General features: G+C 36.2%; 3 protein-coding genes across 14 annotated transcripts in view; 1 reads left to right on the forward strand and 2 right to left on the reverse strand.

Moving 5' to 3' along the window:
• Positions 1 to 9,139: 9,139 nt before the first annotated feature.
• Positions 9,140 to 17,240, reverse strand: armc1 (armadillo repeat containing 1). Its single transcript, XM_042714412.1, has 7 exons — positions 17,014 to 17,240; positions 15,999 to 16,207; positions 14,699 to 14,790; positions 12,067 to 12,256; positions 11,844 to 11,960; positions 11,343 to 11,391; positions 9,140 to 10,167 (listed from the first exon to the last, which is right to left on the reverse strand). Exons 2-7 carry the CDS (start codon positions 16,158 to 16,160, stop codon positions 9,950 to 9,952), a joined length of 828 nt encoding a protein of 275 aa, XP_042570346.1. The 5' UTR covers positions 16,161 to 16,207; positions 17,014 to 17,240; the 3' UTR covers positions 9,140 to 9,949.
• Positions 17,241 to 18,152: 912 nt separating this feature from the next.
• Positions 18,153 to 21,939, forward strand: mtfr1 (mitochondrial fission regulator 1). Its single transcript, XM_042714413.1, is given in 9 exon segments — positions 18,153 to 18,250; positions 18,721 to 18,822; positions 18,893 to 18,994; positions 19,882 to 20,006; positions 20,087 to 20,313; positions 21,273 to 21,425; positions 21,428 to 21,494; positions 21,588 to 21,756; positions 21,838 to 21,939. Coding segments are annotated over 8 exon segments (927 nt in total). The 5' UTR covers positions 18,153 to 18,250; positions 18,721 to 18,786; the 3' UTR covers positions 21,886 to 21,939.
• A 1,905-nt stretch (positions 21,940 to 23,844) lies between these two features.
• The window catches only part of pde7a (phosphodiesterase 7A), a 35,256-nt gene continuing 33,763 nt past the window's right edge, over positions 23,845 to 25,337 (reverse strand). For all 12 annotated transcript variants that reach the window (XM_042714422.1, XM_042714420.1, XM_042714419.1 and 9 more), the window contains one exon: positions 23,845 to 25,287. In XM_042714422.1, coding sequence (XP_042570356.1) covers positions 25,064 to 25,287 — 224 coding nt within the window. In that variant the 3' untranslated portion in view covers positions 23,845 to 25,063. The remainder of the gene's footprint in view (positions 25,288 to 25,337) is intronic.

The following is a 25,337-nucleotide window of genomic DNA, read 5'->3' on the forward strand; positions in this document are numbered from 1 at the left end:
TGGAAATAAATGATTTCTTATTTAGTATTATATGGCTCTACAGCGTGGTAAAGGATATATATAATTAAATTCATACTTTTTTGAATTCCAAACACACAGTACATTCTACAGTATTTTACAATATAATAACATTAACTATTTACAGTTAAGGAATTTACAGGTTTTTTATTGTAATATTGTAACAAAAGATTTTCTCATAAAAAATTATTTTTTATTTATTTATTTCATTAATTTAAGTTTTTGTATTTATGATACTGTTTTTTTATCATTTTAAAGAGAGGGGTGGATGTTTTTTTAAGATTAATTTAAGTATTTGTTACAATGTTTTTTTATACAGTATAGTTGCCAAAAATTCACCACAAAAAAGGTGACAACTATCAACTTTTATCACTTAAATAATGTAACAATCAAATAACATAGCGCCCTAACATAAACATAAATAACAGACAAAAACCTTTTAAAAATTTAATCAAATGTTACACTTTATGCAGGGACTTCTGGGAATGTTTTTCTCATATATTTACTTGTAAAGACACCATTTTACCAATAATTTATATGGCTACACAGTGTAAATACAATTCATACTTTTTTAATTCCAAAGGCATACAATACATTCTACAGTATTTTACAATCTAATTACATACATTTAATTATTTTGAATTGTTACATTTACAGTTAAGGAATTTACAGTTTTTTTATTGTAGTGTTTTACATTTTTTCTCATAAAAATATTTTTTTATATTGTTTTATAATTTTTTTAACCAATAATCTATTGACTAAATATCGATAATCCGAAGTCTATGTATTTTTGACAAAGTTCAACAAATCCAATATTCAAAATAGGGTGGACCAAGTGGGAATGTTTAAGGATCAGTCACTGAAAACCCCATTCCAAATACTGACCGTCACACATCCCACTCAATGTGTATGAGTTTAACATTAAAACCAAACAAGTGATATGGTTGTAGAGGCCATTGTACTAGAATCAGATTTACTGGCGTGATTTTGTTGGACTAATGGTTCACAACTTTTATTTCTGCTACTTTAGTCAGTTCTGACCGAGCAGTTTCTCTTTAAAGCCCCTGCATCGCGTTTGACTTGCCACGGATCCTGTGGACATAAAATCTCACTATAAAAAGATTTATATCACTCTCTTTAGAATTGATTTATATTTAATGTCTTTAGGCCATTTCTTCTGTAAAAAAGTCAGTGATGTGCACACAATAGACAGGGCGATCATCAGCACAGTAAAAGGTGGTTGTGGCATGTCTTTTCATCCTTGCAGGAGAATTAAATTTCACATGACTGCACCTTAAAAAATTCAATTGAATCATATATCGTCAGCCCAGCTCGAGGCAGAGCAAGCATCACGTCCAAAGTGATCATAACTGTGGCTCATAACCTTTGAAGTAAATGGTCAGAGATCTCTGAAATCTCTTTGACAGGGTGTTACAAAGATAAACCCAAGGAGAATCTGAAGCAAATAATCCCCAGCGATCCACTCTCTTCCCTGCATTGTTTTAACATGGTGTCTCTTTCATTCCACCTATTACAATCCTGCCATCACTTCACATTACAGGTCAAAGTTATGGTGCTTAATTACCGCCTGCTCCCCGCTTCTAATAACCTGTCATTTGGGGGGAATTTGAATGTCACACCATATTGTGGAGCCGTAATGGCGTCCGGCAGATCCACTGATGGGACGTTTTAGGACAATTATAGCAGATATTCAAATCGCAGGTGGGGTATTGAGTGACCTGCAGCATACACAGATTATCTGTCACTGAGACACACACACACACTTCCTCCTCCACACTCAGAACTTGACCCTATGATCCTCCGCGCCTGACATTGACAAAATGAATGCCTCCACCGCCAAAATAGTTTAACTGTAGCCTGATCGCTTTTATTATCCTTCTAATCCAGATATCAGCTATTTCATCAGGCCGGAAGATATGCATGTCATGAATTATTTTGACACGGGGACCTTTTAATTTTCTCCAGCAATATTTCATCCCACCAATCAGCGCCTGAAGTCAGCGGTGCCGCGCGGCCGTGGCGGTGTTAGAGGACAGTGCTCTCCCGACGGCTTCAAATCATCTGGGAGCTGTAATGAGCTATGGACGCAATTATTATCATCTCCTGTGCTCACACATTTCATCAGCCCAAGGGGGGCAGACGCAAGACAACGCACAGGGCGTCTTAACCAAAACATGAGCTGTTTTAAAGTGTCACAGTATATGCCAGGATATTCTAGGTTAAATTCAAACTTTATGACAGCATCTGTTAGAATGCAACTTTTTGTGTTTGAGTGACTTACAATGAAAGTCTAGGGGGCGACAGAGCAACTAATTTAGAAAATAGATCAAATGTCAAAATTCTGGCACTTTCTGATAATCTTCAATAATTTTCTGATAAGTTACTCATTATCTTCTATTATTTTCAATAATCTGTTACACTCGAATGTACGTCACACTCTGTTACATCGTGACTTTAAAGGTACTTTGATAACACTGAAACATTAAACATGTTAGCATGAGGCTAGTGTGATTGAATTACCTACAATTTGCACTTTATCAGCTTTATCAATGTAACTATACAAAGTAATTTAAGTCACCCCAAATAAATACTTTTATTTATTTACTTAGGTGTGCATAATTTTACATTCACAGCAATTACGCAGATGTTTATCCACCAAGAAAAGTAGTCCCACCTTCAAAGCACAAATTGAGCTGAAAAGGATCAAATTTATTTGATTCCTTTTCTGTCAGATTTTAGCACTGCTTTGCAATGTTATTGAAATGCAATATTGATAACCAGTGTTTGAGATTTCAGTGTTTTTCCGTTCAGGGCCCAGAGACTTTACTAAAACTGCCACCAAATGGAATGACTTGACTTAACTATAGTTAGCTATCTGAGGGCTGTCCCCCTCCTAAAAATATGATTAAATAGCATGCTGTGTATTTTAAATAACCTTTTATACTTTAAATAGCTTTGTAAGTAGTAAAACAACACAAACGGGGCAAAAATGGGTTTTAATTTTTAGAAACATTTTGAGTCTCACCCTCCCTTGTCTCACAGTGCTTTGGTCAAAAGGCCTGCTTTCCTCTTTTTCATCACCTCAGTGTTGCCAAGTCTGCGGTTTTCCCCAGCAGAGTTGGGCAACTTTAACACTGTTGACGTGGGTTGTTTTTCATGTCCGCAACCCCAAGAATGCATGCAAATTTTACCGGGGCTATTTTATTCACTTAAACATCAAATGAAGTGATTATTTTCTCTTTAATACAGATGATGGCAATGTATTTTTCGATGAGTCCACTATGTTAGCAATAATAACGTTAACCGCTTGAAGGATAGTAATGTCTACAACAGACACGACCGCTGTTGTGCCGCGACCACAACAGCTTAAAGTTGTCTAATTTGGCACGACCTCCCTGTTACACTAATAGTAGTAAGGCTCTCTTCTGCGTAAACTTTTCCTTCCAAGTACAATTTTAGCTGTATTATTTGTGTAAATTTTATGTTTATTGTGCCCCCTACTGTTAGACGAAATTCACGCCCCGGCCACAATATGAAAGAAAAAGATCTATTGCTACTTCCGACATCACAACTTTAAAGAGACTTTGATAACAGTTAAAAATTAAAATGTAACATTAAACTGTTATAATAGAATAATCTACAAATTTGTACAAAGCTATATCCAATGTAATGATATATAAAGTACTTTAACCAACCCCAAACAATTCCTTAAAGGAATAACACATAATATTACACTCATAGCAATTACAGTAACACAAATGCAGATGCTCATCCGCTGAGAAAAGTAGTCCCATGTTACAGTTCAAATACGTAATAAACATTTTTACAGAATAATTGTATTTAAAATTCCTAAAATAAATTATGAGCTTCAATTTTATGTTTTTAAACATTCCAAAATGTCTTGCCCCATAGATTTCTGATTGTAACTACATTTATGTGTTCAAAGGTTTTTACAAAATGAGATGTGATTAGAAATTATTTCCGGTAAAAATCAACATTATGCCATAAATTGCTTTTTTTTTTCTTTTTTTTTTAAACCCAGTACTGTTTTAAGCTTGCTAACTCAACTTCATTAAAATTTATACATGCTCAAACATGGAATATTAGTTAAGTTAATAAGAAACAGACTTCCTTATAAACACTTTGAGGAATCACAAGACCCCAATTTAGACCTGCATACCATCTCTTTTAGACCGTCTGCTTGAACTAACCTTGCTGCTGTATCTTGATTTCTGAAGATAGATGTATGTGGAAAAGCTGGTTCCACTCTATGATCTGGTGAATCTATGACCTTCTCTGAGCCAGATGATGACCCTAGATTTAAAATGAAACATTTCAGAACATTATACAACAAGACGCCATTCCATCAGCCTTTGAGGAAAAGAAAAATGTTTCAATTAAATCTCCAGTATCAGCAGCAGCGCTGATTACACACACACTTTCACATCCTCAAAAAGTTATTTGACATAAATTACGGGTGTCATATCATTTTCCTGTACATAGAATGTAATTTACGCCCGATCCCATTGACTGGGAGCTGAACCTCGAATAAAATCGTCAAACTGCCTGGGCAATAAGATGCACCTTTCTCTCCCATCAGCACACAATCAGCCTGCTGGCTGCAGGCAGATTAACAATGCAAATACTGCTCATGATAGTAACAGACACATTTATGCACAAATACGGAGCTGTGGTCGATATCTTTGAGCGCCAGGGAGGTTTGGAGGCACTAGCTTTATCTGCTTCCCTCTTCATATAAAATGAACTGCCTAGTGAGAGGAGGGAAGAGATGCATCTGTAATACTCAATAAATTAAAACATGTTTAGAGGAATTCATAGCAACACTGTATTTGTCTCCAAGGTGAGTTTAAAAGTCTTTATGACAGTTTGCTTTTCAGTCAAATGTGAAACAATGAAAAACATCAGGTTTATGAGTATAATGATTATGCATATACACTGTTTGTATTACATAAGTCTTATATATATAGAACTATAAAATTAGCTTTTCTAGATGGTTTTCTATATTTACATCATTAAAATGTTTATGAAAAGAGTTCAGTGACTATGAACGTAGTGTTTTTTTTTTTAACAACATAAGAGACAAGAAAGAAACAAGAAAGTGCTTCAGTTTACCTGTATTCTTCTGACCTAATTTGCAAAAAAACGTGGCACTTCTTGCTCACCTTGGTACTGCTGGGCCTGAAAGCTTCATAATTTAGTAATATATATATATATATATATATATATATATATATATATATATATATATATATATATATATATATATATATATATACACACACACATACATACATATGCATGTATAATAAATGTATTATTTATATATATTTATATATATACACACACACACACACACACACACACATACATACATATGCATGTATAATAAATGTATATAATATAATAATAATAAAACTCAAAATCTACAACTCTGATCTTAAAGGAATGATAATAAAACTTATCTCTTAATCTGGAACCAGTCCAACAGATCCTAACTGAATCAGGAAAATTCTGCAGAAGATCATATTAGATAAACTAAAATGATTAAAAAAAAGCAGATATTTCCATTTGGTAATCCATTTTTTCCTCAAGAATTTATTTTTAATTGATCCAACTCATAAAAATGACTTTCAAGTCAAGAGTTTTTTTTGTTATTCTGTGTGTAGAGATATATAAAGGAATAAAATGTTGTGTCACAGGACCAGGTGTTCCGTAAACATTTTCATAAATGATAAAAACATAAACACACATATCTAGCTTATATAAAGATACATTTTCATTTATATACACTTAAAATGGTGTAACCTGATTTGTCAGGTTGATTTTAGTCAGATTAAAAAAACATTTTTGACTAGAACACCAGCAAAATAAAATTACCTCATGAAAATTTTTAATTACCTGAAAAAAAAAAACACTTCTTAGCAAATTCTCTCTTTTTTGACCCTGTTTGAATCCTCTAGGGTTGTTGTTGGTTCCAAAGTATGATAAAAATGTATCAGAAATCCTGCACATTCCTTGGGGGTTTTCGACTTCTCAGGGCTGTTCAGAAGGTATGGGAAGAAGTCGACATGTAAAGCGGTTGGCAGAATGGGTCTTAAATCAGTCTTAGTCTCATTGAGTCTCAATAAACACTTGCACACGGCCCTCACAAAGCTGTCATCAAACACTTAAGGACATGACAAGGCAAAACATGCACTTTGTCCTTAATGTGATCATTTAGCTATAGGCAGCAGTACTTCGCTGCATTGAAAATGCATGTAAAGCACAGCCAACCAGCGGCCCCTAGTGTCAGGACTGACACAGTTACTATAATAAAAGTGGCAGACATTTCTCCAGAGGCTTGCCGAGGTCTCTCTAGGCAGCTCTGGCTTTTAAAACCCAAAACCTATAGAGTAACATAATACTAAAACAATTACCCCCAGCTAAACTTGCCATATGAGCACAGTATAGTCACCATATGTGTGTCTTCTAGGCCTGTGGCCCAGCTGAGGTATCTGACCCACTTCACACAGCAATAGTGGTCTCAGGGTCTTTCAGACAGAGAGATGAAGGTGTGTATGTTGGATAAGGTGTGCTGTGATGATTGATGAGGTTTCCTGCGGCTTTCTCTCTGCACGGCCTTCACAAAAGGAGCAAAACAGAATGACTTTGTCCTGATATCTCAGAGACTACCCTACTAATGCTGCTACACTAATATTAAGGAATCTAGACTTGGAAAGTGTTGATTTACCAATTTAAGCTTGAGAATCTAACGCCATTGCCGGTATAGATAATAGTTGGCCATGCACATCTCTGCTGTCTAAGCAGGGCTAGAGGAAGTAGGTGTCCCTTTTGGCTGTTTACACACATCATCATAAACAAAACAGACTCTCTTTTTCTTCTTCTACTGCTGCAGGCCTCAGCATTTCAGTTGCCATGGTGTTGCTGGTAGTGCCCTCCTGATTGGTTGTTGGACCCTGGTTTTAAATAAGCAAAAACTGCATTTACAGCAATGCAGTTACACTGGATGGCGATGGGGCAATGCACTGTACCAGGACAAACATAAAAATATTTATATACATCACGTACAATTTTGAAAAGTATAGATCGGCTTAAAGGAGAGTTGTGTAATGTTGATCAGTAAGAAGAATGTTACAGTAACAAATTGGTGCCACTGAGGCTAATAAAGCACAATTTCCAGCGAAAACAAAACTCAACAAGTGAAATGTATTATCTATTTAATAATCCTTGTCTTTACTGTGAACAGCCAAGAGTTGTGTGTCCTAAAACTCTTTGTATATAACAGCGAATATGCACTGTACATGAGAAGCTACTAAAATCTACCATCTGCCATGGGCTCTGGTTCTGCGTTCTTGGAACAACAGCAGCTTAAACCGCTTCAAGGAAAGATGGTATACAGTACAAGATGTGGGGAAATAAAAATACAGAAAATGCAAAACTTGATTCAATTTGGATTTTGTTCATAAATATAACACTGATGGCCTCTCATCTCATCTTAAACCCAACTAAAAGCACACCACTGTGTGATTCCATTCTATACACTAATGCTGTCTTTGTAACAAATTCTTATCATGATGCGACAGTCTTAAAGCATTGCTGATTATATACAATACAAAAGGGTGCAAACACTGATACTTTACGACAACCCAAGTTTTCCAGCATAACAAGGTGAAAAATAAAACGACTGGGACATATACTGGTTTAACTCAGTTTGATATCGATGTGTGCAGGTCTCCTTTTGGGAACGCACATACATGAGACCATCAGTTGCGAGAGAACATACACACATCCCTGAGTGGACTGAACGTCCTGAATGCAATATGTGAGGTCAGTCGATTATCTAAACTGTTAAAAGACACTGTCGGTCAGGAAAAACTCAAGAGGTGATGGTCATGCAGAGGTGACGGGCACATAACCGGTCAAAAACCGAATCATACTTTTGGCTAGCAGGTGAAACCCACATTAAAAATGACCACGTGTATGAAAGGCCCTGAAGAAAACATTCAGATTAATGGCATTTAGGAATACACACACATAAACAAATTATTTTATAAATAGTCAGCATGGCATAAAAGAAAACGGCATTGATGTTTAAGAAAGGTACAAAAAGAAAAAAAAGTTTATAATATCAATTCCTAAAGGGTCAGAGCTATTTTACAACATAGTTTGCTACTGTAAAGAAGGTTATCTGGTGTTTGGCACATGCTGTAACATAAAAGGTTTGCATTATATACATAGTAACAGCTATTTCCTTGTGGCTTCCCTTTATTGGATGCATTAACCGTTAAAGGGATACTCCACCCCAAAATGAAAATTTTGTCATTAATCACTTACCCCCATGTCGTTCCAAACCCATAAAAGCTCAGTTCGTCTTCGGAACACAATTTAAGATATTTTGGATGAACACCGGGAGGCTTGTGACTGTCCCATAGACTGCCAAGTAAATAGCAGTGTTAAGGTCCATAAAAGGTATGAAAGTCATCGTCAGAATACTCCATCTGCCATCAGACGTGCAACCTGGGTTATATGAAGCGACAGGGACACTTTTTGTAAGCGAAAAAAATAAAATAAAATAACGACTTTATTCAATAATTCATTTGTCAACGGTCTCCTCTGTGTCTCTCCATATCACTGTATGCTGTATATGCTCTTCTGTGTCATCTGCGCCACAAGGATTCACTGTTTCTGCGTGCATTTAGCTTTGATTTGAAATAAAACAGTGCATCCTTGTGGCACAGATGACACAGAAGAGCATACGGTGATATGGATAGACACAAAGGAGACTGTTGACAAATGAATTGTTGAAAAAAGTTGTTATTTTGGTTTTCTTCACTTACAAAAAGTGTTCCGGTCGCTTCATATAACCCAGATTGCACGTCTGATGGCAGATAGAGTATTCTGACGATGACTTTCATACCTTTTATGGACCTTGACACTGTTATTTATTTGGCAGTCTATGGGACAGTCTCAAGCCTCCAGGTCTTCATCCAAAATATCTTAAATTGTGTTCCGAAGACGCATGGAGCTTTTACGGGTTTGGAACGACATGGGGGTAAAGTGATTAATGACAAAATTTTCATTTTGTGGTGGAGTATTCCTTTAATTATTATTACCACACACCAACCAGTGCTGGTGTTTTATTTGAGTTTTATGTGAAATCAGTTCTGTGAGGAAGAGTGAACCATCGCTACACATTTCAAACCTAAAAAAAAAAAAAAAAAAAAAAAAAAAAAAAATCACGTCTTCAGAAGGCTTTAGAAGTTCAGACGAAGCAAATAAAGAGGATTTAAAACTGAGAAAATTAATCAACATGCTACATAGCAAAGGCACACACAGAAGAAACTGGTTCAAAAAAAAAAAAGGCATTAAAAATACGCCATGCTTTGAAAAGTGTTGATTAATAAAGTGGTATTAGGACTATCAAATAAACGAAAAACAAAATAAGTTGTTTAAAAATGTACAAGAAAGCTGAGATGAAGGGTTAGAACACATCAGAAAGCACCCAAATTTGTAGAAAATGTACGAACCGCCTAGCGAACCCCCCAAGGTTTTGTTTAGTCTCAACAGAAACAAACCCGCAAGGAGAATCTGTGGCGAATCGTTTGAAAACCTTCCCCCGACCAAACAAAAGGGTGAATAAGAGAGAGCAGATATACACATGAAATACTTTCTGTGAACTTCTCCCGGTTGCTCTCAGGTTTTAGTGTCTTGTGTGGTGTGTATGCAGCGCTAACGTGAGTTTCAGGAGCAGGTTGGATCGCATACCATTTACAGCCACCGGTTGTGGCCTTTTTTAAAGTTGGAACAAGGTTATAAGTTTATTGCGGATGCGCTCTGCAGTCTGGCATGTAGAGTTGTAAAGGTGCGGGGCATGCGGGGAGTCGTGGGGTCACCAGTAAAATGAGCGGGACAGGAAGTTGGCGGCTGTGCTCAGCCAGCTCACGCCATCCTGCATGGAGCCCAGTCGTGTCACAGCCTTGTGCTGCTCCTGAGACGGGCTCTCGTCCTCAGGCAGATAATCCGGCAAATTTATGTTCTGCTCGACCACCACATCTGAGTCCTCTTGGAATGGGATTACAATCTGGATGGGAGGGAAAGAGAGCAATGGAAAGAATAACCCATTTTGTTATCATTTCTAAGCTTGCAAGAAGAATTCAATTATTTTGATGTTATATATATATTATTTAAAATAAAAAATATAAAAATTGGCAGCCCTCCTTAAGAATGGCATTTAAGAATTATAATTTTTTGGAACAAAAATATTGGTGCACAGACAGACAGACAGACAGATAGACAGATAGATAGATAGATAGATAGATAGATAGATGAATGGCATTTAAGAATTATAATTTTTTGGAACAAAAATATTGGTGCACATAGATAGATAGATAGATAGATAGATATTAAATGAAGTTGTGTTATTTTTTTTTATTTTTGTTTTCTATTTTATTTATTTATTTGAGTGGGATATTTGTTTGTGAAATTTGTTTTTTTTTTTTTTTTTTTTTTTGCTATTTTATATCAATTATATTCTTTATTTGACATAATATTTTTACTTGCATTAGTCCAGCCCTACTAATTATAATGTTGTTTTTCATAATACATAGCTCTTCATTTGTGTCTGTTCAATGCAAAACAGTGGTATCAACAAGACCATTACTTAATCAATTGTGCCACCTGCTGGTTGAAGGAGGAAGTGCATAGTAAAGCAGTATCCAAGATCCTCCAGGGTGACGGGCATCGGAGGTCATGAACGTACCGCTGCATGTAGACATTGCCCTTCCAATTCAACCAGAGAGGACACATCTTTTTTTAATTACCACACAGTGCCTATTTGCACTGCATGCAATAGTGTGTATGTGTGTGTGTGTGTGTCTCCAGGGTCCTCTGACACAAGGTTTCAGGGCAGCGGGACATCATGAGTGATCATGTGATGAGGGGAAAATGAGTAAGTCTTCTGATGGGGCGGGTGTAGCAGGGTTCACCCTCAAAGTGTCGAAATGCATGACCCTCAGCTCTGAGGACAGATGCAGACATGACATCACTGGCAACAAAATGAAATGCAGCACCTGATTTGAAAGAATAGCTCAACTGGCCTGAAAACTGTCATTTGAAACTCATAAGATTTTACACTGAATGCAAAAAAAGATACATTTCACAGCCAAAAAAAGGAAAGCGGTCTAGCTTCAAATAGTGACTTGAAGGGGAGTAGAAGTCTGTTTTGTTAATTGATATTCCAAATGTTTTAGAGTTCTAGTTTCAAAAGGTGAGTAGATTATTATTTTGATGTTTTTTCATGACTTTGGTTGAAGCTATAGCAGTTCCCAAGGCCTGAAGAATGAAGAAACAGTATGAGAATGCTGAAACGGACTCTGATCTATTAGATGGTGCTCAAGAATCATTTCTTATAATTATCAATGTTGAAACCAGTTGTGCTGCTAATATTTTTGTATTTGATACATATTTTTTTCAGGATTAAAAATAGAAAGTTCAAAAGAATTACATTTATTTGAAATAGAAATCTTTTATAGTACTATAAATGCTGTTAGTGTCCCTTTTGATCAACTGAATGCATTCTTGCTGAAAAGTATTAATTTAAAAAAAAAAGTCTGTTACTTTATTAAAGCTTTTTTTTTATTAAAAATGCAAAAAGCAAGACACTTTTTAAAATTGTATTAAAAATAACTATATATACTACATATTCAGTCAATGCAACATTAGCTAATGTTAACCCTGTTAAGTCTGTAGATGGTCATATGGATTGCGCTAGACTGTAAACTTACCTCAGCCTTCAAGTCTGATCGGATCCTCACCACACATCTCTTCACAGCCATCTGGAAGGTAAAGCTGATGACACCTTTGATCTTTAGCAGGGCTTCTTCACAAAGACTCCTCCGAGCCTGACATACACAGAGACAGAGTGTCAAATTGTGCTGAACCAAACATTTGACTCTCCATACGCTCTGATTAAACAGGTTCCATTACAAGCTGTTTGACTGCAGTTACCGAATCATCAAGTCCATCGATCTGAAGCACCACTGTTTTGGCCCGTTTGTTCGTTGAGCCCAGGAAAAACTGTGCTTTTTTTCTGCAAGAGGCGGCTGCTTCTGCCTGTTCGGCTTCTGTACTGCTGGAGTTCTGCAGGATCTCGTAGATCTCAGAAGCTAGTAGCTTGGTTTCTCCTGGCGACGTGCCCCTAGTGAAACACATCACAGATCACTGTAGGATTCACAGCAGTTGACAAAAAAGAACAATAACAGCCACTGTTGATGAACAATGAAATAATTGAGCAAATACGCTTGTGTAGTCTTGTTAAAAGATTATGTATTTTACATTTCAGTACTTGTCGCTGCTGATATTTGAAAAGGTCATCACTCCAGCAGACAAGGGGAGACAACATAGATCTGCACAGCATGAGAGCTGGAGAAAAGTCAGTCTGATGGAGCTTGAGCCAACTAACCTTTAGCACATACAATATTGTGATTCATCAAGTGTCATGCATTCCATACGGATTAATATCACAAGCAAGCATAAATGCATATTGAACTTAATTTAATTAAGTCTAAAAATTAAGAGATTGATGCATCATAGTAAGAAGAGACAAAATATACTGTTACTATATTTTAACAATACTGTTTTGAAGACAAAATAAACTAAAATAAAATGTGTGAATATTTTTTTTTTTTATCTTACTTCTTACACATATATTTATTTTTTATATATTAATAGCCTTATTGTACTGCATATTTTCTTAAAGGCATCTATAAAAACCAACCAAGAAATTGTTTATGTTTTTAGGATATTTTTTTTTTTTATTTTTGTATTTTTTTATTCTTTGGTTTGGTTTGATTTTTATTTTTGGATTAGTTTCTAATTTCCCGATAACAGGCAGCTGTAGATGATGGTATATATAGATTTAAACATTTAAATATTTTATAGGTAAATATAGATATGTAGATAATCACATGACCCGGTTACCCACCAGCACAAATCAACCCACTCTCCCCTTCTGATGAGGGGAAAAAAAAAAAAAAAGTCTCAAATAACTAATCAAAAGTTAGTAAAATTGTATATATTCAGCCAATCAGTTATTTGGTCACTAAATATACTCAAGTGACCTGTTCCTTTACTAGGGTTAAAAAAGACAGTAGTTCCTTGACATCAGCAGTTGAGGTCAAGCGTGACATCAGGATCTTGATATGCCCTACAGGCGCTAATAGGGGAGATGCAACACTGCCATCACTCATGCAGAGTTACAGAAACGGACATCTGCTTGCTGGCACATCTGAGCTGCCAGACCTCAAGCTTCCCATGTACACCTGAGGGAATGCTGATGGCATCTACATCCTGCGTCAAAAGGTAGCTGTATATCAACCTATGCAGTAAACAGCTAGTATTAAAAACACAATGTGAGAAAACACTAAACGTTCATCAAAAAAACAACTATTTCTAATCTTTTTTTCTGAGATCTGCAGTGTCATCAGGGGTGATGAAGGATTCCTTCACTTCCTCAAGCCATAAAATTTCACAGACTGGGGCGATACACGACCTCTACCCAAAGTCGTTGTGCAGGAAATAGTGACAGGCAGCTTGTGGAACTGCAGGGCACTCCTTGATGGCGTCTGTGCTAACTGAAGTGACTGGTGAATCGAAGGGTGCGGGCAGGGAGTCGCCCTGAGAGAAGGATAAGCAGCTCTCTGCCAACCATTGGCACTTCTGTCTGTGAGGTTCCATGTAAACAGTCGCTGTCTAAAAGCCTGCAGACTTTCGTACTCGAAATAAGCCTGAACTGCAGTAGTATACACACATACATGGATCCTGTGCCTCTATACTTAGCCATGGGGGTGTCAAAAACACTACTTGCTCCATCACAAAAACAAATTGTCATAAAAAGTTAAATATTATAATTATTATTGGCTTGTTATATAAAATAATACTACTTTATTATTAATATTGTTATGTAACAAACTGTTGTTATTAAAATTGTTATTATTATTATATAAACATCTCATTTATTAACAAATAATTTGATCGTTTTTTAATGAAACAGCAATAAATGTAGATATATGACATCTATAAATATATAAACAATTTTGCTAGAAAATGGTGCTTATTCTAATATGCTGATTTGGTATGGAAGAAACTATTATTATTATTTTTGGTAAATGTATAAGAAATATGAAAAATCCATATTGACTGACCAATATTCTGAACATTATTATTTTTGGTAAATGTATAAAAAAATATGCAAAATCCATATTAATTTGACCAATATTCTCAACATGGCCACTGAACACGAACTCTCTGTCTATAGCGGTATGATATTCTCTCTGGTGTCTTAGACTGACCTCTGCTGGACACTAACCCATGGCGAGCAAAACAAATGTAATTGTGCACTACATCAGGTTGCTTGACAGTTCACATTACGTTACAGCAGCAAGCTTGCATCATCACTCCCGTTTAGTGTCAAAACAGACAAACCTGCTTATGACAGGACGACCTTTCTCGTGCGCTTAAAATCTGCCCACCACACACATTCACTTCAACTAAAACAGCAGGATGAGGTTTTCTGCAGGAAAGTGCAAAGCGAGCTCCTGTTGCCTTCATGTTTTGTGGCAGCGTGACGGGAACGACTTACTTCTGCATGACGTTCTGCAGGCTCAGCATCATTCCCAGCTCGTCCTTCATCTTCTCCCTGTTGGAGCGGCATTCTGCCAGGTAGCGCACTGCCTGGAAGGACACAAAGCCATTAAGGGTCACGCAGGGCCATTACAGAGGCAAATCGCCAGGCACCGCTGTGATAACAAATCCGTTAACAGAACACCAAGAACTACCTCAGTTCAGGTAACAGCATTCCAGTGTCTATTTGTGTGTGAGTGTGTTAAAAAAAATTCTTTTACTAATTTTTCCACAGGTGTGATGTCCGTCTGAAAGAGGTTGACATGAAATATTTTAGGTTATACAAGTCGCTAATCAAATAAAGAAATTTGTGACATTGACCATATCAACTCCTTTGTACAGAATGTCAGATATTCTTGCTTCCATCGTAGAACAAGATGCTCCGGAACATTCTCAAATCATGCTGGAGAACACGGATCATAGCTAGACGTCTCTGTCCATCTTACAGAGGAAGGTGAAACACTTTCTTGTCTGCCTGAATAGTGGGAGGTTACTGTTTATGTTATGGTAATTATTGTGGAAGTTAGGGTATGCATTTTGCAGTCATGTGATGTGTCTATGGACAGCTGGGTGTGGCAATGAAAGATCTGATTGGTTGATACAAATGCCTTGATATCAAACAAATAAAAGCATAATGATAATAAAATAATATATAAAATTATTATTAGTTACAAGTATGGCAGGTGGCAGTCATGGATGGGCTTTGCTTGATCTGATTGGTTGATATACATCCCTTGATATCTAAGAAATGGTATCAAAGTATGAGTTCAATAATAATAATTATTATAATTTATATCAAATGTATTTATTTGAAACAATACCAATGTAAATAATATTTGAAATTATTTTAATATCAAATATAATAACTTGGAAAACGTAAAAATGTTTGGAGGTGTAATTCAATAACTTGACATTATAGCAGGAAAATTCTAAAGTTGTAAATGCTGTGTATTATGCTTTATACAGAGATATCTGAATTGAAGTTGAAGCTGAAATCATTTACAGTAACCTATAAATATACCACTTATAAGGTTTCCCAGAAAAACTGAAACATTTTAGCTATTAAAACATTACTCTTTGTTTGAGAATATCGCCATATGATCACTATAATAAATGTTTTTAATGGAACACTATTGTCATCATCTATCTTTAAGTTCATAAAGACTCCTAATTTATACCCATAACTACCACTATGCTAACATGGTAGTAAACCATAGAAAGAAAGACCGTCTGCGAATGTTTCACACACAGAATCTTACCAATAGCGCAGAGTAGACGACTTGTGGACTGGGGTGATCGAAGAAGAGAATGAGGCCTGACAAGCAGCCTTTATCTTCAACAATAGCTCTCCTGTTGAGGGGGTCAGCAGCTAAGTCCCTCAGCTGATTCACCACAGCCAAGGCATCAGGCTCCCCGCTCATGGTGCTCCCACACCAAGGGCCATGCACATCAAATACACAGATCTTAGCTGAGGGGGAATAAAAATCAGAACTGGATTACTTCTGATACTGCGGAACATGCTGTCAATGACAGAAAGCACAGGTTTATCATAAAAACAACATAAAAGCTGGTATAAACTGAATTACATAAAAATAATTTATATAAAAAAAAAGTTTCTGTCTGCTCAACCTCTGGTATAATCTATTTATTTTTTAATATACATTATCAAAAATTTTGTAACTATATTAACTAAACAAAAAAAGAACACGAATCTGAGATTTATTGTATGACGTCACTCAGTCAATATACATTGTCGCGCGACCTTTTGCAATGATTTACATATGATCTCTATGCATGAAACTTATTATTGGCTTTTATTCATAGGGAGATGATTTATATATGATTGTCTTGTTTGATTTAATTGTCACCACATAGCATCATGTGGCCTTTAAACGGGCCCTGTGCTAACCGGCTAACAATAACACCGCCTCACAAGACAAAGGCAATCTGAATTCTCATACGAGTCGTGAAACTGCATGTAAAAGCAAACATTTTGGCGCTGCTTTCTCAGTCATATTTAGTCTAAAGACAGACAGACACCAATGCATGTGGATATGAATGTCTTTCTATGAACAAGAACAAAAACAATACATGTAGGTATGAATGTATTTGTGTATTATTTTTTTTTGATGTGGATTTTTTTTTTTCAGCTATATGAAGCCAAAACATAATAATAAATGTATTATGAGTGTATCTGATTCTGATGTGCATGGTATATATATCTTGGTAACCTTGTGTGTGTGTTGTGGCACTGTTGTCCACTCATAACCTTACAGCAAACACGCCCAGGACGGCTCCTCTCTTCAGACGGTCCTGTCCAGTCAGAGGATCAAACCCGCCAACAAATGAAGTGTTGATGGATACGCGGCTGGATGTAGCTTGTGTAATTACGACGACAGTGGAAACGGTTAAAAATCTCTATGTCAGCTGTTCTGGTCAGGCATTTTTGCCCATTATCTGCGGAGTTTTTAGCACCCTTTACACTTCCTGGATTTAGACAGACTGATTGGAAGATGTGGAATATGACGCCATGCATTCTCGACCAATTAGAAAGGGTTTTACTACGAGACCAGGTTAATTTCTTATAATATGAATGACAGATTAAAAATTATGGCAAATTATACAATTGTTTTAACTCTGAACCGACACTTACTAAAGTATTTGTTTATTTAGCTATTGTTTTTTTTTAATACAAAGAAAGCATCAGGACCAAGGAAGCAAGTAAAATACTATTCATCTATTTTATTTATATTGGGGTTATACTAAAATATATAAACGCTTTAAAATTCACGACAAAACAAATGGAATTTCAAAGGCAGAACAGAAACATAAAAACAATCGTATTTCACCTTTAAAATGTGGACTAGCAGATGAAAATTGTCTTGTTCTGATATATGTTATGATAGTGATATCTGGACAAACGGGGAAACGCACAATTTCTCAGTGTGCATTTATTTATAGCCAGCCAGTACAATACATAAAACAAAAGAAGCGCGAGGCAAAAAAAGCAAAAATTTTAAATGATTTCCAAATAACCAATGTTTAACAATCTGTTTTTAAATTCAGTTTTAATTTTTTTAATTTGAATTAATTTTTTTAAGATGGAAAAGGTTTATTTATGAATATAAAGCTAAAGAAATTTAAAGTAATAACATAAAATTGTCTTATTTTTACAAAATAAGTCACAGTCAACCAAGCACCACTTACTGAAATACAGCAAATCCATTCCATGGATGCGTTCCTGCATGCCTCGTGCGTGTGAGTCATAACTCGCTTATGATTGGACAGTTGTATTGTCAATCCACTTCTCTAAACCAGTGGTTGACTCCGTACTCATAGGACCGCCCCATTGCTGGAATATTCTCAAACTCTATTGGCCAATACTGTTAAGTCCCGCCCTTCTTCCCCAACGACTGTTCCCGCATTGTGGAAAAAAACACAGGTAACAGCTGGATAGCATTAGCGTAGCACAGCTAGGATCCTACTACTCTGTAACACTGCAATTTACACGGTAAAACATCTATATTTTCTTGTAATGTCCTATTAGAAACAGCGACAACTTGTGTTAACAACTGAGCGCCTTTAATATAACACTGAAACAATAACGCTTGGGTTTTAGCGCCTTTAACCTTTGCGGTAAAGTTAGTTTTGTGTTTGAGTTTTTTGTTAGTTAAAAACTTTGATGTGCTTTACGAGGAAACTACTAGAAAAATGTTTAGTACCTCAGTCTTTTCTGGCAAATGACACGGTGAACATCACGCTGAACAATGGCTGTTTGCCACATAGTAACTTTTTAGGAAAGCAGGAGTGCAGGAGATACGTTTTGTACAAGATGCTCTTCTGCAATGTGACAATGACTGACAGTTCACAGGGATTGTAAGGATTTTCATGTGGAAAACCAGTGTACTCTATAAAAGAAGAGATGTTAAATTAAAAATGTAAGTCTAAAAGTGATTCTAAGACTTTTTTTTTTATTTTTAGGTTTTGATCTGAAGATGACCTAGCACAGATCCTTGATGATGAGACAGATCTGAGTGAAGTTACAAGATGAGTGGAAGTCATAGACTGATAGAAATGGACCTGGTAAGATAATTATATGAACAGTTTGCGCTATTCATGATTGGAAGAATGTTCATCTTTATATTTCTCTTAGGCTTTTGGATCATTGTCAAAGTCTTATGGGTCATCCAGGAGTATTGTCAGAAGAATTGCCACAAATCTTCCCTTAGCACCCTGCCCTCGTGTCCATTTTCAGGTAAAATATCAGTCTTTGTTCATTCAAATGTGTCAAAACTTATAAATGAAAGAATCTCTCAAAATGTTTGCAATTATTTCAACGGACAATGGTCTTTACAAACTATTTTGTGCACATTTGTATTTGGAGTGCCTGTTATGTTTTTAAATATTTGCAGTCTTTAGTATTTTCAGGTAGTCTTCATTCCATTATTATCAGTGTTTTCCACCTTTATTAAATTTTTACATCTCAAAAGCTTTAACACCCTCCATTTTTGGCCTTTCATTCTTCATTTCTCCCACATCATCATATTTCTCTCCTGTTCTGTTTTGATTCCATCAGTGTGCTGACAATAAACAATCATGAATCTGGGACAGGCTTCAGCTCACAATATCTCATCTGGCCTTTTCCTACCGTCTAACCTTTAAAACAAAAGTATGATGACATTAAATTCACCTTGAAACTTTTATTACTGTCTCTGTTTCTCTCTTTTCTGCCCTTCCTTCCAGCTGTCCTGTATGTCAGGAATGCAGCATGTCTGCTTTAGGTCAGTTCTCTGGATCATTGCTGAATAAATTAGGCCAAGAGCTCTTTTAAAATAAAAGTTTTGAAGTGCTTATTTTTAAATAAAATACTGGCTTTATTATTTATTTCCTCTTGATAAAGGAGCTAAATGGCATTGTAATGTTATAATTGCTTCATTAATCGCTAGGCGATGTCTAAACCCCTTTCCGTGGTGCTGTTTACTTTGTCGTGGCTATAAAAACATCTGCCGCTTGTTCTGCTGTTGTAGTTCTGACATTGTTTGAGTGCTTGAGTGTCTGTGAGGGTTTTTTTGTTGTTGTTGTGAGACTTGTAATGTGCCCTGAGCAGGTGTTGTAATTATTAACTGTCTTTGGGTTGTGTAGCTTCATCCATTCACTGCAGGAGCGAGTTTCCTCAACTGTTCAAATGGGCCAAATGGACTTGTGGCCACACTCGCTGATGTGGGCTGGATTGACAGAGAAGAGAGCGATGGTGCTGGCAGGAATAGGTGAAAATATTTCTAAATTGATTTGGAAAACAGAAATTTGAATGTCGTAATTATCATGTATGTATCTGTATGTCCCGCAGGTTTGAGACGGATTCTGGGTTGTTTTTCCGTAATGTGTTTTGCAGGTTTGTTGGAGGTTGGGGGTTGTTTTTTAGCTTGCACCAGGATTGAAGTGCACTGAGGAGTCAGACGATCATAAACGATGAAGCCATTCAGAAAATCAGTGCTCTGGAGACTGAGCTGGCCAAACTCAGAACGCAAATCGCACAGATCGTTCAGGCACAGGAGCACAGCGCTCAATCTACAGGTTAGTTGCAGTGCTACTTCAGTGTTATTAGTATATACTATTTCAGTATTTATTAGTATTTTGAAGTAGCTTTTATTTTTATATTTGTAGTTTACATTTTAATTTGAAGTTAGAAAAAGTCTTAAATCAGAGAAGAAAGTCTTACATTTATAAAGTCATGCCATTAAATGTTGCATGCATTTCAAAAATATATATATATATTTATCTTACTCAGTATTTTTTTGTATTCCAGTAAAAAAAAAAACTTCCTTGAATCAAGATACATTTATTTGAGATGCAAAATGAAGATATAAATTCTTGTTTTCTGAGAAATGTAACAAAATTAAGTGGATTTATGCTTGAAACAATAAGATTTTTTTGGTTTAAGGTTGAAACAATTATCAATTTTTGATTATGTTTATGTAAATGAGTTTATGAAAGTCCATTAGTTGTTTTTCATATTTTTGAGTTTATTGAGATATATTTCACTTAATAGGTATTTTTTTTTTATTGTTATAATTTTTTTGTGTAATGTATTTATATTTGTAAGATTCAATTTATTCCATAATTTTGTCTTTAGTTGATTTTAAATTTGTTTTATATTTTTGTCTTTAGTTGATTTTAAAAAGGTCTTAAATTTACGTTCACAAAACCTGCAGAAACCCTGTTAGATGGATAGTTGCACACACTTTTACATGCCCCATATAAATGCCCCATTGATGTTAATGTTGATTGATAAGTTTGTAACAATACATAGTTAATTGTTCTTAATGCCAAGTGTTGGCGTACTTGCATAAGTTGTTGTTTCTGGCATGTTCAAAACGTTTGCTTAGTTTTGGCATTTTTTAAATAGTTAATTGTTCTTAATGCCCCAAATTTATTACTTTGGTATTTTTAATTTTTTCATATTTAAAGTTTTTTTTTTTTAGTTTTTTTTTTCCAGCTAAAGTGTGGTTTTTTGGTTTGTTTAGGTTTAAGAGTGGCTCCAGTTCCACCTCCACCTCCGCCTCCTCCACCACCTCCTCCTCCTCCATGTCCCGGCATGCAGAAAAGCTATTCTGCTATTGATCTCATCAGAGAGCGGCGTGGGAAAAAGGCGGAGGAGAAGACAGTACTGGACTCTGCACCTAAAAAACAGAGCTTCCCAGCATGCTAGACGTACTGAAAGACTTGGGCAAAGTGAAGCTGCGCTCAGTTAAGAGGTGAATGTTATAGGGCTTTATCTGGACAGTGATGACATACAAAGCTGATTGTAAACACTTACCAGTAGAGTTCATTTGTCCTTTCATTCCCAGTCATCAAGAGGACACAAAAGCAAAACCTGTTGAGCCCACAGACGCTGCAGCATTAATCGCAGAGGCCCTGAAACGCAAGTTCGCTCACCGCTACCGGAGCGACAGTGAATGTGATGGCAACTTAAACTTGATAGTTCCTGAGAATAAGATCCATGTGGAAACACCGCAGGTAAGAAAAATCACTTGAAAAAGTGATCTCAGATGTATATTGTCATAGTGCCATAGTCACTTTGTGACATTGCTTTTGCAGTTTGGACAGCATATGCTAAGATCAACTGGAAGGAGGAAACTGTACTAGTATGGAGCAACTCATCTGAGCAGGTTAATGTAGTTAACCTGATGTCTTGTAATTTTCAATAAGCTGGCTAACTTTTCTTGTTAGCCCTCAAAATGTTGTTAGTGTTCTTTTAGGTGAGCATGCAAATGCCAAACACTATGCAGTCAATCTGGTTTCCCTATTGGATATCTATGTAATTTTGCACTTTGAAAAGTTCATCTCTATCAATGCATCTTGTACCACAGCCAGTTCCATCATTAATGCCAGTTACCCGAGAAATGTTCTTTTTGTTCGGTTTTATGTATGATTTTATATGTGGATTTATCTGGATCTGTTGAAGGTCAACAGTGCAAGTATTCGACTTTGTTAGATTCCTTATTTGAAGGGATAACGTTCAAAACAAAGTGTATGGATTGTTTTTTGTTTGTTGTTTTTTGTGTATTTTTGTTAAATGCTTTGCACAGAAGTTTTGTCTACTTCAAATGTATAGTTGATCCTTTTGTTTTTTTTTTTTTTTTTGTAATGTTAGGTTTTTCTGTCACGTAACCACTATAACAATTATGAACCACACTTTTGTGATCATAAATGTGACCCTGAACCACAAAACCAGTCATAAGGGTCAATTTTTTAAATGATGAACCACACTTTTGTGATCATAAATGTGACCCTGAACCACAAAACCAGTCATAAGGGTCAATTTTTTAAAACTAAAATATTGAGAAAATCGCCTTTTTAGTTGACGTCCAAAAGAAGTTCTTAGCAATGCATCTTTACTAATCAGCAAAATGGTTTTGATAGTGTTTACAGTTTAAGCAAATATAACAAAATATCCTCATGCACCAATAGTCAGATCATTTGCATTATATTATCCTAACAGTAAATTTTTGGCACTTACCCCCAAACAAACCCATATAGCTCGATTATTTTGGCCCATACAATGATTTTTTTGGCTATTGCTGAAAATATACCCCAGCGACTTAAGACTGGTTTTGTGGTCCAGGGTCACAAATAAGGTTTAGATGGTGCTGTCAGTAACTGAAGAATTCTTTAATGAGAGCTAATTTAAAATCCTTTTTAGGTTCTAATTTATTATTTTGGAACATTTCTATGTAGTTATTTAACCAGTTATTCAAATACTTGAATAATGTAGTTTTGTTTGTCTATGACATATCAAGCTTGCTATCTCTAGTCCAGTGCCATTTAATTAAACTTAGTTATTTTATGGGTTTTGACAGTGTTATTTACTTGGCAGTCTATGGGACAGTCACAGGCCTCCCGGTTTTCATGCTTAATATCTTAAATTGTGCTGCGAAGACAAATGGAGCTTATGGGGGTTTAGAGTTTTGTTTAATTGGTTGATGACAAAATTTTCATTTTGGGGTGGAGTATCCATTTAATGGCAAGCACATAGGAAGAGTACCTCAGAATTGAAGGGAATCTCTTAACGGAGACATATTTTTGGTTTTATTATAAATCGTGATAATTTTTCTAAATGGGTTGATTTTATTTCACACTACAGCACCATTTTTAATGGGCTTTCATTTCTTGAATAAACCTAAAACTGTCAATCTGTGTCTTTTCATTTCTGTATTGAGGCTTCTATTTGGCTACATTTTGACATACTTATCACATGATTAAGTTCATATTTATCAGATTGACTGATTGATATAGGGTAGAGTGACTTTTTGTTATATTTTATTGATAAATTTTGTGAATTTTTAAACATCAATCAAAACGTTATACGGCAAAGCCTTTACAAAATGGCTTGACACATAGGTCGTCTCCCCAAAATGGCTGTTACAACAAACTGTAAACAGTTTTTTTTTTTTTAAATCAACAGTCTTACAGCACTTACAACAAAAATACAAATCACCTAAAATAAAGCACCTCTTCTCTTTCAAAATATCAAGAGAAGCACAAAAAACAACTGTCCATTCTGTACAGAATCCAAAACAATTCACAAAAATGGAATGTTCAATGTTAAAAATCAAATCATTAAACCAATTCTCCATATATTAAAAAGAAAAAAAAAAATTCCATGACAAAAAGGCAAAGGGTCAGACAGTGCACTAAATGGACAATGTGATGAGTTTAAAATGAGAACGAAAGCTGGTTTGGTCACTTAGCTTTGTGCATAGTTTTAAGGCATTGTGTAGCAGTCTTCCGAAGAGACGAGAGTGGCTTCGAGACATTCTGAGAAGGACTTCTTATTTTTCTTTACAAAATACAGAGGAGAGAGAGAAAGAGGGGTGGCGGCTACCTAGAAAAGGCACCTTTTACTTCCTTGTTTCTCCCAAATAAGCAGGTCGGTGAAAACCTGAGCGAAATCCATGGAGAGTCCGCTGACAAGATCCTTCTTCCATGGTCGAAAGGGTTCATCTCTGCCACCTTTCACGAAGCGACGTTCCTTCAACACATTGTCTGAAATACAGGGGAGAGAGAAGCAATGGAGCACAAATGGCATTCGTATGGCATCTGATGCGTCACACCGACATGGTTGCAGTCCGACAGATTTCGTTGATCATCAGCAGTAGGCTTTGAAAAAAAATTTACAAGTGGTTCTTCACATCTGTGCTTAAAAGGCAATAATCACAGAACTAACGATTCAGTTAGAAACAACATGTGTAAACAGTCTTCAGAGGCAGCAAAAGGACTGGGCTCTTCACATTTGTATTTTTGTACACAAGGAGGAAGATTGATTTGCAGAAGCACTGGCACACGCTCACACACACCGCTCGCACTCATTCGGTTTCACACACATTGTCTCTTGGTGTGGTTGTAAAAAACCTCTCCTTTAAATACTCAAGGTATTTCAAATGACTTTCAGAGCAATTCATTATTTCAAAATGGCACTTTAAAGCCATAGGAGGGGGTTCCTTCCTACCCCACATTCCCTTACAGTCTTTAATCAAAGCATCAGAGTTGAATTAGTAACGCCCAAATAAAAAAAAATAAGGTTAAATAAATACATCACGATAATTTAAAGAAAACAAAATTGCAGCAGTAGCCAAATGAGGTATCTATGTATTGCTCTATGTTGAAGGGTAGATGAGTGCTTAAAATTAAATAAATTAAATCAACGAACGAACGAAAAAGAAGAAAACAAATCATCAGTGGTTGGTTGGAGATGGGTGGCGAGCAACTCAAATGTAAGATGTTTGGCTGAGGGCAGTAGAGGTGTTCTGCGAGCGCTGGGGTGTCATGACTCTTGGCTTCCCTGAGATAAGGCTCTGGAACTGGGCTCTTCTGTGGCTCGGCCCGGTTCGGATTCCCCCTCCTCGGAGCTCCCCGATGCCTCGGGCTCCATGGCACTCCAACTGGCCTTGTTCAGGCCCAAATGGCCGAGCATTGTCTGAGAGAGCCGCGTGTCTGAAAAGCGCGCCCACTCGGCAAACAGAGGCTCCACCACGTAAGTCATGAAACCTGGTGGCAGAGATCACTTGATCAGCCAGACCTTATAAATAAATCATTTA

Source organism: Cyprinus carpio, chromosome A24 (genome assembly GCF_018340385.1).
Source record: "Cyprinus carpio isolate SPL01 chromosome A24, ASM1834038v1, whole genome shotgun sequence".
NCBI classification, from domain to species: domain Eukaryota; kingdom Metazoa; phylum Chordata; class Actinopteri; order Cypriniformes; family Cyprinidae; genus Cyprinus; species Cyprinus carpio.

Bases quoted from the DNA above. Each gene is read 5' to 3' on its own strand.
- armc1 (XM_042714412.1), bottom strand. From the start codon at position 16,160: ATGAGCGGGGAGCCTGATGCCTTGGCTGTGGTGAATCAGCTGAGGGAC. The intron at 11,961-12,066 runs GTAACTGCAGTC...TGTGTATGTCAG, and splicing joins TCGATGGACTTGATGATTCG to GCTCGGAGGAGTCTTTGTGA. The intron at 10,168-11,342 runs ATAATAATCTAC...GGTTATTCTTTC, and splicing joins AGTCATGAAAAAACATCAAA to CATTGCTCTCTTTCCCTCCC.